The sequence below is a fragment of the Ctenopharyngodon idella genome, chromosome 19 (genome assembly GCF_019924925.1).
Source record: "Ctenopharyngodon idella isolate HZGC_01 chromosome 19, HZGC01, whole genome shotgun sequence".
Lineage (NCBI taxonomy): Eukaryota > Metazoa > Chordata > Actinopteri > Cypriniformes > Xenocyprididae > Ctenopharyngodon > Ctenopharyngodon idella.
In genome coordinates this window covers 31,762,545-31,777,445 of record NC_067238.1, presented here as the reverse complement: position 1 = coordinate 31,777,445, position 14,901 = coordinate 31,762,545, and the positions used below count along the sequence as shown (strand labels likewise).

The following is a 14,901-nucleotide window of genomic DNA, read 5'->3' as shown; positions in this document are numbered from 1 at the left end:
CATTTTGAGCACTGAAGTACCGCCGTCCTTCTGGGCATCGTTCTTTCTCTACTTTTGCTGTCTCCCTCTCTCTCTTTTAATCACGTAAGTTGAAAACAGAGCTAAATGTGAAGAATCCTCTGCTGGAGTTTAGCAAAGAAACTCTCATTTCACCACCGCAATCTAACCCAATTCTCCAGTCCAAATCTGTGCGGAATAAATTGCCACAGAATACAAATGAAGGGGTTCAGAAGTCAAGATCTTGGCTTTTTTTAATGAGGACAAAAACCTATCAACACATCTAACCTGTTCTGCTTCATTTACTGCCTTGCTCTCCCTGGAGTCACTCCAGTTCTTTTTTTTTTCTTGTGATTTGACTCTCTCTCTCCTTTCCCTCTTGGGCTTGGTTTCTGCTGCTCTCCCCTCCTACATCTTCCAACATTTAAACCTTCACATTGCCAAGAGCGAACTCCGTTCCAGTAGGGAAAGGTCATTTTAAATAAATAAAGCAACGAGGAGGTATCTAGCCATCCCACACTCATGCGTTAAGACGCTGTGTGCCAGTTTTGTGATTTTTTCTCTCCTAAAGCTTCATTTGCCTGGAGGGCACCAGAGAGAGTTAAACAAGAGGAGCAGGACTTCAGAATCCACACCTACTCAATGGCTATGTCTGTGTTAGTCACGGAGCGCGGCTTGATTCTTTAAATGTTGTCGGCTCCTCAGCTATCTCGCTCTCGCTGTGGATCCTGATATATTAACATCCCCTGGAAGCATAGGCATGGCATTGCAGCTAAACAGCTGTGCTTGTTTGGTTTTGGTGAGATAAAAAATACAATAGCGTGTACAAGCATGAACAATGCGAAAGACATCAACAATACACGGCCATGAGACATCAATCCGAAACATAGTCTCATGCTGCTTTTCTATGCTTTATTTTAAACATTTTGCAAGACAAGGGCATATTCTATTATACAGTAGTGGCCAAAATTGGTGTCCGGCCTAGAAAAATAAGGACATCTTCACCCTTTATTCAAATATTAATAAAATTAGTTACATTTTGTAAGCCTTAGTTGTGCTTGGAGTCAAAAGAATTTTTTTGTGATAATAAGGCAATGAAACATGACAAATTGTGCCGACATAATTTATGGTCAGAAATTTTGCACACATGCATTTTTTTTTTTTTTTTTTTTAATAATCATATTTTGATCATAGGATCAATTTGTGTTTGTTCTTCCCTCATATTTAAAATATTTTTTAAAAATATAAAATATTTTCCTCCTATTTTGATCATAGGGTAAATTTTAGTGTTTGTTCTTCCCTCATATTTAAAAAAAAAAACAAAAAAAAAAAAAAAATATATATATATATATATATATATATTCATCATATTTTGATCATAGGATCAATTTTAGTGTTAGTTCTTCCCTCATATTTAAAATATTTTAAAAAATATAATTTACTCATTTTTTTTAATCATAGGATCAATTTTAGTGTTAGTTCTTCCCTCATATTTAAAATATTTAAAACATTTAAAATATTTTCCTCATATTTTGTTCATAGGGTAAATTTTATTGTTTGTTCTTCCCTCATATTAAAAAAAAAAAAAAAAAAAAAAAAAAATATATATATATATATATATATATATATATATTCATTATATTTTGATCATAGGATCAATTTTAGTGTTTGTTTTTCCCTCATATTTAAAATATTTAAAGAATATATATATAAAATATTTTCCTCATATTTTGATCATAGGATCAATTTTAGTGTTTGTTTTTCCCTCATATTTAAAATTTTTAAAAATATAAAATATTTTCCTCATATTTTGATCATAGGATCATTAAAAACAGATATCCCCTCTGGATATCACTTTTGGTCACTACTGTATAAAATATATATATATATATATATATCATGTTATTTAAATGTATTTAATTATTATTATTATTGACATTTTAGTTGTATAAATTACACGTCTTTTAGGAAATTATCGTATTTTTTTATTTTTAAAATGATTTTATGTTTTTTTTTTGTTTTCTATGTTCTATGGCCAAAGAAAAATTGTTTTATTGATTTTGTACTCTCATGATTTATATCCATCCTCCTAGAAAGGCATTAAGCATTCAGTACAAGCATTTGGATTTGCATTCCATATCCCTTTTATTAGGTGTTCCCATTGTGCTCTTACAACATTCACCTGTGTAGTGTGTCCATATCACTGTGCCCAGCCCTGCCCAGAACACTCAGGGAATGCAGTGTGTTACATCATCTGGAGCAGCTTTATCAGATCCTGGAACAGTGGAGGGTAGAGGACTCTCAAAGGGTGTTTTGTCTTTCCCAGAGCTTAGAACTCTCTGAACTCACGGCTTACCCCGTCCAGACATGGGTATCTGTTTACAGTGGCCCAAATTTGGGGCTTTTTATCACAAGCTGGGAGAGGCTTTGGGAAGAGGAAGCGCTATAGAGCCGGGCTTCTTATCAGCAGATAGATACTAAAGCAAATCACTCGGGCAATCCAGCTGTCGTCTTTCAATTATTAGTTAAATAAACAGCAAATAAGCCGTTTGTCCAGCAGGGCTATAGCTATCAGTGATTGTTCATCAGTTATTATTTTTTTATGTAGTTGTACTTTATGTCCATACATGTTGTATGTAAATTCATTTCCGCTGTTTTCTATTTTATTTACCTGTTTCCTTTCTCCTATACTTCCCCTCGTTTCACTTCATTTCTTTTTTTAAGCTATATTTATTTTCTGTATTGTCTATTTCAAGTGCTGTATTGGCAATATTGTAAATAGTCATGCAAATAAAGCTTTTTTGACTCTAATAACATCACCATCACAATAACAATAATTAATCACCATACACTCTAAAAAATGCTGGGTTAAAAACAACCCAAGTTGGGTTGAAAATGGACAAATCCAGCAGTTGGGTTAAATGTTTGCGTGGGCAGTTTTATTCATTACTATTGTCAAAAAAAAACCTGGGTTAAAACAGACAATTCGCTGGGTTAAAACAACCCAACCACTGGGTTAGAACAGCCCAACCGCTGGGTTAAAACAGCCCAACTGCTGGGTTAAAACAACCAATTTGCTGGGTTAAAACAACGCAACTGCTGGGTTAAAACAGCCAAACCGCTGGGTTAAAACAGCTCAACCGCTGGGTTAAAATAACCTACCTGCTGGGTTAAAACAACCCAACCACTGGGTTAAAACAAACAATCTGCTGAGTTAAAACAACCCAACCGCTGGGTTAAAATAACCCAACTGCTGGGTTAAACAGCCCAACCGCTGGGTTAAAACAACCAATTCGCCGGGTTAAAACAACCCAACCGCTGGGTTAGAACAGCCCGACCGCTGGGTTAAAACAGCCCAACTGCTGGGTTAAAACAACCAATTTACTGGGTTAAAACAACGCAACTGCTGGGTTAAACAGCCCAACCGCTGGGTTAAAACAACCAATTCGCCGGGTTAAAACAGCCCAACCGTTGGGTTAAAGCAGCCAATTCGCTGGGTTAAAACAACCCAATTCGCTGGGTTAAAACAACCCAACTGCTGGGTTTGTCCATTTTCAACCCAACTTGGGTTGCTTTTAACCCAGCATTTTTTAGTGTGCATAATTTAGATAGAAATGTAGTAATAATAATAATAATAGCATATATACACTGTTGGGTGTAAATATTTACTAAGCAGTCTAATAACTGTAATTTAGTTCATTTTCCCTTGAAAAAGTGAAGTAAGGGATTACTCTTAATTTATCTGTAATTTAATTACAGTTACTTCTGATGAAATTGAATTAAATAACTGTAAAGACTATAGAACAAACAGTACAGTAATCTAATTACACTGTTGAAGATGTCATTAGTAGCTAGTAATTACTTTTTTAGAGTAACAAACAAAATAAAAAAGAGGGAAAAAGAGAAAAAAAAAATAATCCTCCACCACCCATATAACATAAATCTCTAATCTATGTATAAATCTCTGTAATTGAAAAAACTGTATTTTTAAAAAACGAATTCTGCTCTGACTAATAATGTTATTATAGTGCAAAATGATGCAGTGAAAAGCGGAGTTAAAATAAAACATCTACATTAAAAAGAAAAAGTTAGTCAATTTTTAATGTGTAGTGGTTAGAGCGGTTAGAAGTCCATCCACATTCTGTGAGATGATCGGCTCTGGGAATGAATGGGTGCTGTAGATGCCCCGCCCCATCCGGTTCTCCCGTCCAATGAAAACGCACGATGCACCATGATGGGACGTCACGCACACTGGCGTCGTGTCGGGATTGGAATGTAACAGAGTAACAATCGGAACAACTGAGCAATAGGTGACTGGGCTCGCGGATCAAGGAACTCAGTTGATTTTATTTACTAAGGAAACATCCTGTGAAACTCGCTGTAAAAGGGAAACGTCGCTTTCCAGAGCCGGCGTCCCGATGAAGAGGAAATCCACTTCTTGCGCGTGTGAAGGTCCACGGAGAGCGCTGGAATAAGAGAAATGCAGGGATTCGTGAGGTTACCATCGTTCCGGTGAACTGTTTTTGTTTCGGAGGTGAATGGAGTAGCGGTGGGCTTCAGTTTAGATTGGATGTGTGAACTGGAAACGCCACGGCATCGAACATAAACCTCGGTCGTTATATTATTAACGACTTTACATCTTTTCCAGCGGGACCCCCTGCTCTCCAAAGACGAACTCCATGAGTCAGTGCCGCCGCAACTCTCAGACGCGTTTATCTAGCGTTTTTATTACTCCAACTTAAGTCAGTGAGTAAGCATAGGCTACCTGATTGTGTGTTTATAATGATCTTAACAGGTTCGGTTACGGCTGCGTTGTGAAATGTCGCTACTAGACAGACGAGGGAGAGCGAGGAGCCCGATGTAAAATCGCCCACATGCGCTGGATCAATCGCTTGCTGTTCGGTGATCGGAATCTGAAGAGTTGTAAATCCTCGCAGGCTGGAAGATGGCGGAGCAGTACTATAGCTGGAGGGGGTGGTGGTGCTGCTGCTGAGAGACAAACTTCCAACCGCTTGAGATTTATTTGCAAACACCGCGATCTGGACACATGCAGGCCAAAAAACGATATCTGATCTCGCTCTTAACCGGCGCCTTTCTAGTTCTGCTCTTTTACTTTGGAGGAGGGGTCCCGGGTCCGGCGGCCACGGGATCCAGGAGCCGACATGGATATAATCGTCCCGATCAGCCGTGGCCACACTTCTCGGATCCCTTACAACACTTGAGCCCGTGGGACCATTCGGACACGGAGGAATATAATGTGCACATATCGCCCAGGCAGAAGAGAGACGTTAACTCGAGCGTTTACAAGGGCAAAAGGTGCCGCATGCAATCATGCTTCGATTTCTCTCTCTGTCAGAGGAACGGATTCAAAGTGTACGTGTACCCGCAGCAGAAGGGCGAGAAGATCTCGGAAAGTTACCAGAACATCTTATCCACCATCGAGGGCTCTAGGTTTTACACTTCTGACCCTGGTCAAGCGTGTCTGTTCGTCCTGAGCTTGGACACTCTTGACCGCGACCAGTTATCGCCGCAGTACGTGCACAATCTCAAAACCAAGGTGCAGAGCTTGCCTCTTTGGAACAATGGTAGGAATCACCTCATATTTAATTTGTATTCGGGCACATGGCCCGACTACACGGAAGACTTGGGCTTTGACATCGGACAGGCCATGCTGGCCAAAGCAAGCATCAGTACTGAGAACTTCAGACCTAACTTTGACGTATCCATCCCCTTGTTCTCCAAGGAGCACCCAAGGACCGGTGGGGACAGGGGGTACTTGAAATACAACACCATTCCACCTTTTAGAAAGTATATGTTGGTATTTAAGGGGAAACGCTATTTGACCGGCATCGGCTCGGACACGAGGAATGCCTTATATCATGTTCATAACGCGGAGGATGTAGTTCTTCTCACCACCTGCAAACATGGCAAGGATTGGCAGAAACACAAGGACGCGCGATGTGACAAGGACAACGCCGAATATGACAAGTGAGTGCTCAAACTTATGTTTTTGTCATGTGATCGTGTCATTAACCATCATACTACACCAGTTATTTTTTACCACATGGAACTGTCATTTTTTTAAAGTGATTTTTATCTCATGGGTAGTCAGGTTTCAAGTTTTCACCGAAGTTTTAACATTTTTATTTGAATATTTATGAGGTCAGTAACACTGACTGGATGAAAATGCTACAGATTAATCGCGTATTAATCCAATTAATATTATTGTTCTAAGTTTCTAATAATTTAATAGCTTACCTGTGAAGTCGTCGCCATTTGGTTGTCTGTTCTAACGGTTTTAACGGTTTCCTTCAGCAAAACTATACAGCGCGCGAAAGTAGCTGACTGCCGCTTTACAACCACCATTCACCAGTTATTTTTTTTTTTACAACATGGAACTGTCATTAGAAATTCACAAAAATGTGCTTTTTACACTTAGCCATGGGTTAATGCTCATATACTGTATCTCCTGGTTGCAGGTTTCAAGATTTCACTTAAGTTTTTATTTGAATATTTATGTCAGTAACATTGACTGGATGAAGATGCTACAGATTAATCGCGTATTAATCCAATTAATTTTAATGTTCTCAGTTTCTAATAATTTAATAGCTTACCTGTGAAATCGATGCCATTTAGCCTACATCTGTCTAGGTTGTCGTCACTGTTCTAACGGTTTTAACGGTTTTCTTCAGCAAAACTATACAGCGCGCGAAAGTAGCTAACTGCCTTTACAACGCACATGAATATTTAATTAGGTAAACACCGAGGCACTTTATGATTGGTTGTCTGTTGCTAAACAACTCTGATATTGCTTTACACTCCTTTGGCACCACAGGGTTTCATAACCCAGGGTTAAAGTGATAGTTCACTCAAAAAATCTGTAATTAAAGCCGGGTGCACACTGTGCGATTTTTGGCCATGATTTGACAAATTCTGAGAATCCTAAAAGATCCTAGGCTAAAATCTGTAGTCTTTGATCGCTAGTTTGACATGTTCACCGACAGCCGATTAATGACCGTTGCGATCAAATTTTACCTCAGACGAAATTCTGGCAGTGTCAGAAGATTTGGCGCACAGTCCTGCAGTGTGACTTCTCCTACGACAAACGTCAAATTGTCTTAGTTTTTCAAGACAAGCCGTGATCAAAATTAACGCTAGAGATGTCTTTTTTTCAGCTACCATTTCAGTCCCGCGTGTAATGCAGTTCACAGTCACCGAACGTGTGTGAGTTGATGTAAAACTATAGACAAGTTTTTTTTATGCGCGCATCCGTTTTTAACGTGTCTTGACTGTCGTACAATCCCCATTGACTTCCGTAGTATTTTTTTTTCCCCATACTATGAAAGTCAATAGCGCTGACCATCTGTTTGGTTACCCACATTCTTAAAAATATCATCTTCTGTGTTCAGCAGAAGAAAATTTGTACAGGTTTGGAACAATTTGAGGATGAGTAAATGATGACAGAATTTTCATTCTGTGTGTGAAACCTTGCTTAACTCGGAGATATACATGGCCTTAGCCTGAGGCTTTAAGGGAATGTTTAAACAAGATAAAGCACAAAGTCAAAAGCCTGTGATATTTTGGGAAACTGGTTACCATGGTAAAGTTTTGTATGGGGAAGTTGCCTTTACATTGCAAATTTGGGTCACAATGTATTTTATTGTTTGCAATGTGTATAGTGGAATTACATAAATACTAAGTATGTACTTGTTTCATAATTGCACTTTCTTGCTGTTGTGATTATAAACTAACTTAGAATATAATTTGGACCCCTCTGGACTACTTGAAAGATGTTTTGTAGAGCGTCACGCTGTCCAATTTTACCCAGCAATGTGCCATTTTTATGCAAGCTGTTTCAGTGAGTTGTGTCATCTTGGATATTTTTGAAGCGGCGCTTCATGTGCCATGGAGACCAGCAGGGCTCCCGGGGTATGTGTTTTTACACCTGATTGCGAAACGCTTTTATTGCTTTAGAAAGCCATTGACATGACAAACACATTCCCAGGTACAGTAGTGAGCTGTAATCCTTTCGGTTTTTATATCCCAACTCTATTGCACTCATTTTAAAACACCTCCACCATGGGAATTTCACCCTAATCTCAGATATTATAGCAACCCAATCTGGATATGTTTGGACATGTCTCATATGCCCAAAATATAACGCGCTCTCAACAGAGAGAACGGGCGTACGACCTTGCATAATTAGAAAGCTGACCCAGTGTAAATAAACCGTAATTGGAATCTTTTTTTGTCCTGAAATGTTAACACGCTCACAAGTAGATCCGTCACGCTAGCTGTGATTTCTGATTAAACAGATAGAAGTTAATCAATAATCCACTTTTAACTGTTGCTGTTTTCTAGAAGTGAATGGATTGCATATTCAAGCACATTGAATCACAATCCGTTAGAATTCACTGATAATTTCACTGTACATTGTGAGAGTAATTACCTGGCGCATATCACTTCAAAACAGCCTGAGTGCTCATTAATGGGATTTCAGACTCAGCACCTAGAGGAAGTCAGCTCTCTTCCTCCCGCTCTAGAGCCCACTCCTGGTTAGTCATGGCACTAATGCTGGTCGGTGTGCAGATATTTTTGGCACCGTGTTTCTCCCTCCCATGATGCTGCTGAGGTGCTTCTCAGCAGGATGTGGTGCTGTTAATTGGAGTGTAAGTGTGTGTGTGTGTGTGTCTGTAAGACAGAACAGCTGTTTGGAACATGAGCGAGCTGAGCCATGCAAAAATGACCCAGCTGACAGGAGTCTGCAAAATTTATTTACCGGTATTTATTTTTTTTTATTTGGTGACTTGGCAGGGGTCAATGCTAAAGATTTTTACTTTCCCTGCCAAAATTTTCCCACCACAAAAAAAGTAATAAATAAATAAAATAAAATAGGCCTAGTTATTGTTTTCGTGTTTTTGACCATAACCTTACTAAATAATGTTATGGCACCAAAAACTAGTCGAAATTTCAAATATTGTTAATGTAAACTGTCAGCAATAAAATAAGATCAAATAATCAAATTATGAGCAATAGCACTAATAAATACTACAGAACAAACAAATGAAATAAACTGTGCTCATCATGTAGATCTAAGGCCGTGTGTTCACCAAAGCGTTATTTCCAGCGGCTAGCGTACTTTTCCAATTGTTTTCAATGGGAGCACCGCGTTTTTTTTAAACGCTAGGAGCGTAACTAGGTGCTCTTTTTCACGCGCAAGTACTGAGCGCTCTGCGTTTTTTACTGGTCGCCTCTAGTTGAAGAATGTTTGAGTAAAACGCTGCGCTCACCACTGTCATTTTTTTTAGCCAGCCATCCAATCAGAGTGGAGGAGGGGCGGGACATAACATATCACAACATTCTTGCTGTACAACCACATCAACAAGCAGAGAACAGAACAAAATGGATGAGAATATATTAATATTGCTGGTCTCCGAACATGCATAGCAAGTGCTCTTCATTGTGTCAACATTTTTAGTCTAAAACAAATCATATGCGAGTAAAAGAGTAACAGATACGGATATTCCGTATCATAGCATCAAAGCGCCTCCGAATTGCGATGCCGAAGTGCTCTCAAGTGCTCAGAGATGGCTAAAAACACTTTGGTGGACACGCGGCCTAACAGTAGTTTTCAGGTATACAAATTGAATAACACTGCATAGTCTTTACTTGTATACATTAAATATAGATTAATCCTTATTAAAGTTCAGTCAAGAGCAGTGTGATGTTTTCTTTGTCCTTTGTTGTTTGATTAACATTAAAAAGGCAGAAAGCAGCAGGTTTATTAGGCTGCTGTCACTTTAAGAGCTGCACTGATCCAATATACTGTTACACATGCATTTTCTGTCTCAACTGTTTATTCACTTAAGATGTTAACTGTTTACGAGGATACTTGCCAATAATTTTGACAATTTTGTTTGAAAATGTCCATTCAAGTGCAGCATTGTTATAAAAGTTTATCATTTGCTTTTGTTTTTAATCCTTGCCAATTTAAACAATCAAGTGCAAGAAGACACAAAAGAGAACTTAATTCAGTTCTCGCACGCTGTTTGAGAGAGGCGGCTTTCTGGTTGTGCGCTTCGGATGCGTGTTGCGCACACAAAACTCACACAGCGTGCAGGTATTGAATCGAGTTCTCTTTTTCGTGTCTTCTTGCTCTTGAATATTTAAATTGGCAAGGTTTTAAAATGTGCAAATGATAAACGTTTGTGACGACGCAGAACTTGCCTGTCAACTGGGCCTGGGCCGTCCTTATTGTCAAGCCCTGGTTGGTGTTTGCCATTTGACAATGTTTTTTTGGCCATCTCAAATTACTTGGGTTATTCTTCTGCTTTTCATTTAAATACCCAAAAGAATTCCTGAAGGTTTACCTTTTCGACTGCGTGATTTTCCAGCTTTTAAAATGACTTGCATCTGAATGGTTTCAGGCACCGCTGGTCCGACACAGTGAGCCTGCCAGACTCAAAGTTGAGACTTGGCCCTGCGACTAAAATTCCTCCATGCCACGGTTTGGAATTTACCAAGCTGGAATAACTCAGCAGTGCCAAGCGTTATTAAACAATAGATTCATTCAGTACTGTGTCACAAAGCACAGCGCTGGTCACTTCCCCAGCTGGAAGAGTGGAGGAAATCCAATCTGCCTCAGTGTGATTTGTGGAAGTTGTCACATTGATCTGATACAGATGAAGGAAATGATTTCAAATCCCCCTGCTGCAAATGATATTCAGTCTGGTATTAGACTCTAGAACTTTTTTTTTTTTTGGTACTATTAAATTGTAAAAATCTTGTTTCCTGGAAAATGAGTCACTGCATGGATATAGAAGGGTAATATTTGCAATGTCAACATTTTTCCCTTAGAGTATCTGTGTTTTTTCCTCTGTTAATCCCTAACCAGATTTTTCAGACTTTATTATTAACTGTGTCCCTCTCACCAGGCCATTCAAGGACACCGCAAGGACTGAATTTAATATTTCACCTATTATTCCTGCTCGTAGCCACTTTAATCATTCCAAGAACACAAAAGAAAACAAACTAGTTTCCCCAGCTTTAGCAGATGGATGGCTTTCTGTTGGTGCATGTGCTGCACTTCATCGTTACTCTGGTGAATAGAATGAAGTTGCATTAGTTTTTATGTAGTGAACACTGTAGTTTAATTTGTTTAAAACGAGGCGCTTCTATCCCACTGTTTTTGTTATTTGTTTCTCTTGTCACATTAATAAATCATGAATTTTTCATGATCTCACCTCAGTCAGATAAAGTAGTGGCCCGAGCTTGTGTGACAAATGCTAATGTGAGGTAATTAGCCTGAATAGAGTTCTGCTTAATTACTGTTCGTTGATTATATATTTTCTGTGCATAATGTGCTTGGGCTAAGGCTGGCTTTATCTGATCGCAGCATTGGATAAATTGCATGTTAAAGCGAGGAGGTAATTTGTGTGTGTTTAGTTTGAAGTGTTTCCTTCACAGGAATTCTGCTGTAATTGAGCGTTTTTTGATCTTTAAAAGAATTTCGGAGAGGTTGAGGCGTAGATATTGTCCCAGCAGGTTTGTTATGTGTATTTGAATGGGTGGTCAACACCCCCCATTTTGTCCATCCCTGTCTGGGAGACTCATTGACCCACTTTCAGTGGGATTACCACAGGAAAATTCCCTCCGGCCACAAAAAAAGACCACCAGACGGATTCAGAAATGGTCATTGCCGTCAATTATTACTAAGTGTAACTACCACCAACTCTTGGGGGGGGAACTAGCATGCTTTGAAGTTAAGTTCTGAATGTTAAAATCTAGTACAACCCGTAGCAACAGAACTGGCAGTAATTGGGGAAAATGGAACGCAAAAAAGATTCTTTTTATCCAAAGCCTGTCAATGAGCTCTTGAAGAGTATGAGTTCATAAGTGGCATTTAGAATCGGAAAAGCATCTTTCGTTCCTTCTCCAGGAAAACATGTTTTCTGAAAGGAATTTGCAGAGCAGGCCATTGATTGGTTCACAGTTGAGTGGGATTTCTAAGAGGGAATGTCTTTTTGAGGGACATTATTTAGGTCTTGCTTTCTAAATGTATCTGAAGTGTTCGTAAACTCTTCCTGACTGGCTCGGTAAGAGATTTTGATTATTTCTCCCAACATTAATATACACTACCGTTCAAAAATGTGAGTTTTTAAATGATCTTCTGCTCATCAAGGCTGCATTTATTTGATTAAAAATACAGTAAAATTGTGAAATATTTTTTCGATTTAAAATAACAGTTTTCTATTTGAATATATTGTAAAATGTAATTTATTTCTGTGATCAAAGCTGAATTTTCAGCATCATTACTCCAGTCTTCAGTGTCACATGATCCTTCAGAAATCATTCTAATATGCTGATTAGCTGCTCAAGAAAATTCTTTAGTCACTTTTGATCAATTTAATGCATAAAACTATTAATTTCTTCAACTTTTCAATGGTAGTGTACAAAAAAGGAGTAGCGAATGGTTTCACTCACATAGGAGCATTTATTTTAGTCTTGAGTCGTTTATCTGCTAGAGCGGCAGCTGAAATGTTGACGTCAGTGCTGAGATGGGCTGTAAGGGTGCTGGTCTCCCCCGTGACCATTAGCCACGAGTATTAGCCATGGCCTTTTAATCCAGCTCTCAGGGGAGAAAGTCTTCCACTACTGCTGTGGTTTTCACTGTCTGTAGATCAGCCTCACAGTGTAACACAGCAGTTTGCATGCTAATTTGGTGCTAAAAGAGGCAATCCACCCTTCCTCAATACCAGACTTGTCAGATTCTGCTTCACACTCGTTCTGGGACGTATGAAGACATCTGCAGCAGTCAAATGTTTAGAAATGCAGGTGTCATTTAGTGTTGCTAAAATGCTGTATAGCAATGTTGTTTTTTTTTCGAAAATTATTTTGAAAAGACAGATCATATAACATTGTTCAGAATGACTTTTTTCTGCTGTAAATTAGAGTTGCACGATTCTGGATAAATTGAGAATGACGATTTTTTTGTTTCATACAAAAATCGTGATTTTTCCCACAATTCTAAATACACAACTAAACAAAATAACATGTAATTTACTAGACGTTCTGACAAAATGTCAATTGCTGCAGTCTATTCAAAATGTTTAATTAATCTGAATGAATTATTACAAAATCAGGTTGAACGAATGATTCAATGACTCACTCATAAACACTTGTTTCATTACTGGATGAATCAGCTTTTTTAAATGAATCTGTTGAATGAATGATTCAATGACTCACTCATAAATACTTGCCTATGTCTCAATGTGCATACTATCCATCCTAAATAGTATGTGACAGTAGTAATATTCAATACTATTTAGGGCGGATAGGGTGGATAGTATGCACATTGGGATGCAGGGCTTGTTTCATTACTGGATGAATCAGCGTTTTTTGAGGGAATCTCTTGAATGAATGATTCAATGATTCATTCATAAATACTTGTTTCATTACTGTTTGAATCAGCTTTTTTTGAAGGAATCTGTTGAATGAATGATTCACTGATTGACTCACTCATAAAGACTTCTTGTTTCATTACTAGATGAATCAGCGTTTTTTGAGAGAATCATTTCAATGAATGATTCAATGACTCATTCGTAAATACTTCACTTGTTTTTTGAGGGAATCTCTTGAATAAATGATTCAATGACAGATACATGACACCACCTACTGGTGTAACAATGTAATTGATCTCTATTTGAAGCGCCAAGTTACTTTCAAAAGGTGATTTCCTCTATTTTGATCTCTTCTGTAGACATCAGTGTTTATATCCGAACTATTAACTTTTATCCCAGTAATTCTGTGATAATCTGAATATTTGTAACACAGAAATAATGATACCGTGTGATTTTAACAGACTGTTTGTGAAGGTGTTTCATATCTAAACATGACAACTGCTGTGATTTTTGTCAAATGTTTAATAGACTCTCACGAATCATTGTCATTTAGGAATGATCGCAATCGTAACGATTCGTTGTGCAGCTCTAAGTACCTGTCTAACTTAGTATACATGACATTGAATATTCAAAGGATTAAATACACATGAAGATTGTCGTTCGATTGAAATCTAACTTTTAAAGAGAGCAGGATTGCTGGTCTGGGTGTTTTTACAACTTCAGGGTAATTTCAAGGTTTTATTAGAGTCGTATCATGGACTCTATCACACTAAGTGTTAAAACAAAGCTCTCACAGTTCGGCCTGCAAGGACCGAAAACAAACATTTTTCATCTCTGTTCTGAGGAATTTGAAGGAGAATTGCTTAAATTCTTTGTATTGCTTTTTTTTATGTGTCATACATACAAGTCTACTGGGAGACTGTATAGGACAGTGGGGGGCTGCTATAGAAAGAGCGTTTTGTTTAAGTGCTAGCTGATCTAATGGCTCGCGCCCAAGCCGTTTTATGGTTTGATTTGACTACCTCTCCAGTGAAACGGCTCTCTTGCCCCCGGGCGCTGAGGGGCTCCTTTGTGCGAAAGTTTGCTCAGATTCTTTCGCAGCCTGTGCCTTGTTGACACCGCGGCCCCTTCTCATCCCCCACAGGAACCCCCGTCCTCTGCCAAAAGCTCTGAAACAACTTCCCCCTCCCCCTTCAGACTTCCCATGTTTTTCCCCTTCAGAACTCGGATTCACAACACTGAAACAAGCCTGATAGCTTTTGAATTCTGGAAGGCATCAAACAAAAGGCCACACAGAGACGCTGGCTTCCATGATACTTCATGGTTCAGTGCCTTTAGCCGTGTGGCTTGTTGAAGGGATATTCCCAAAAATGAAAACTCTCATGTCTTTCCAGACCTGTAGGACTGTTTGTCTTCTGTGAAACACACACACACACAAAAATTCCCCATACAATAAAAGCCAATGAGGCTATTTTGGACCCCATTGACTTCAATTGTATAGGCA

General features: G+C 38.7%; 1 protein-coding gene across 1 annotated transcript in view; it reads left to right on the top strand.

The window, feature by feature from the left end:
• Positions 1-4,218: 4,218 nt before the first annotated feature.
• The window catches only part of ext1b (exostosin glycosyltransferase 1b), a 91,766-nt gene continuing 81,083 nt past the window's right edge, over positions 4,219-14,901 (top strand). The window contains exon 1 of the mRNA XM_051873133.1: positions 4,219-5,985. Coding sequence (XP_051729093.1) covers positions 5,045-5,985 — 941 coding nt within the window. The 5' untranslated portion in view covers positions 4,219-5,044. The remainder of the gene's footprint in view (positions 5,986-14,901) is intronic.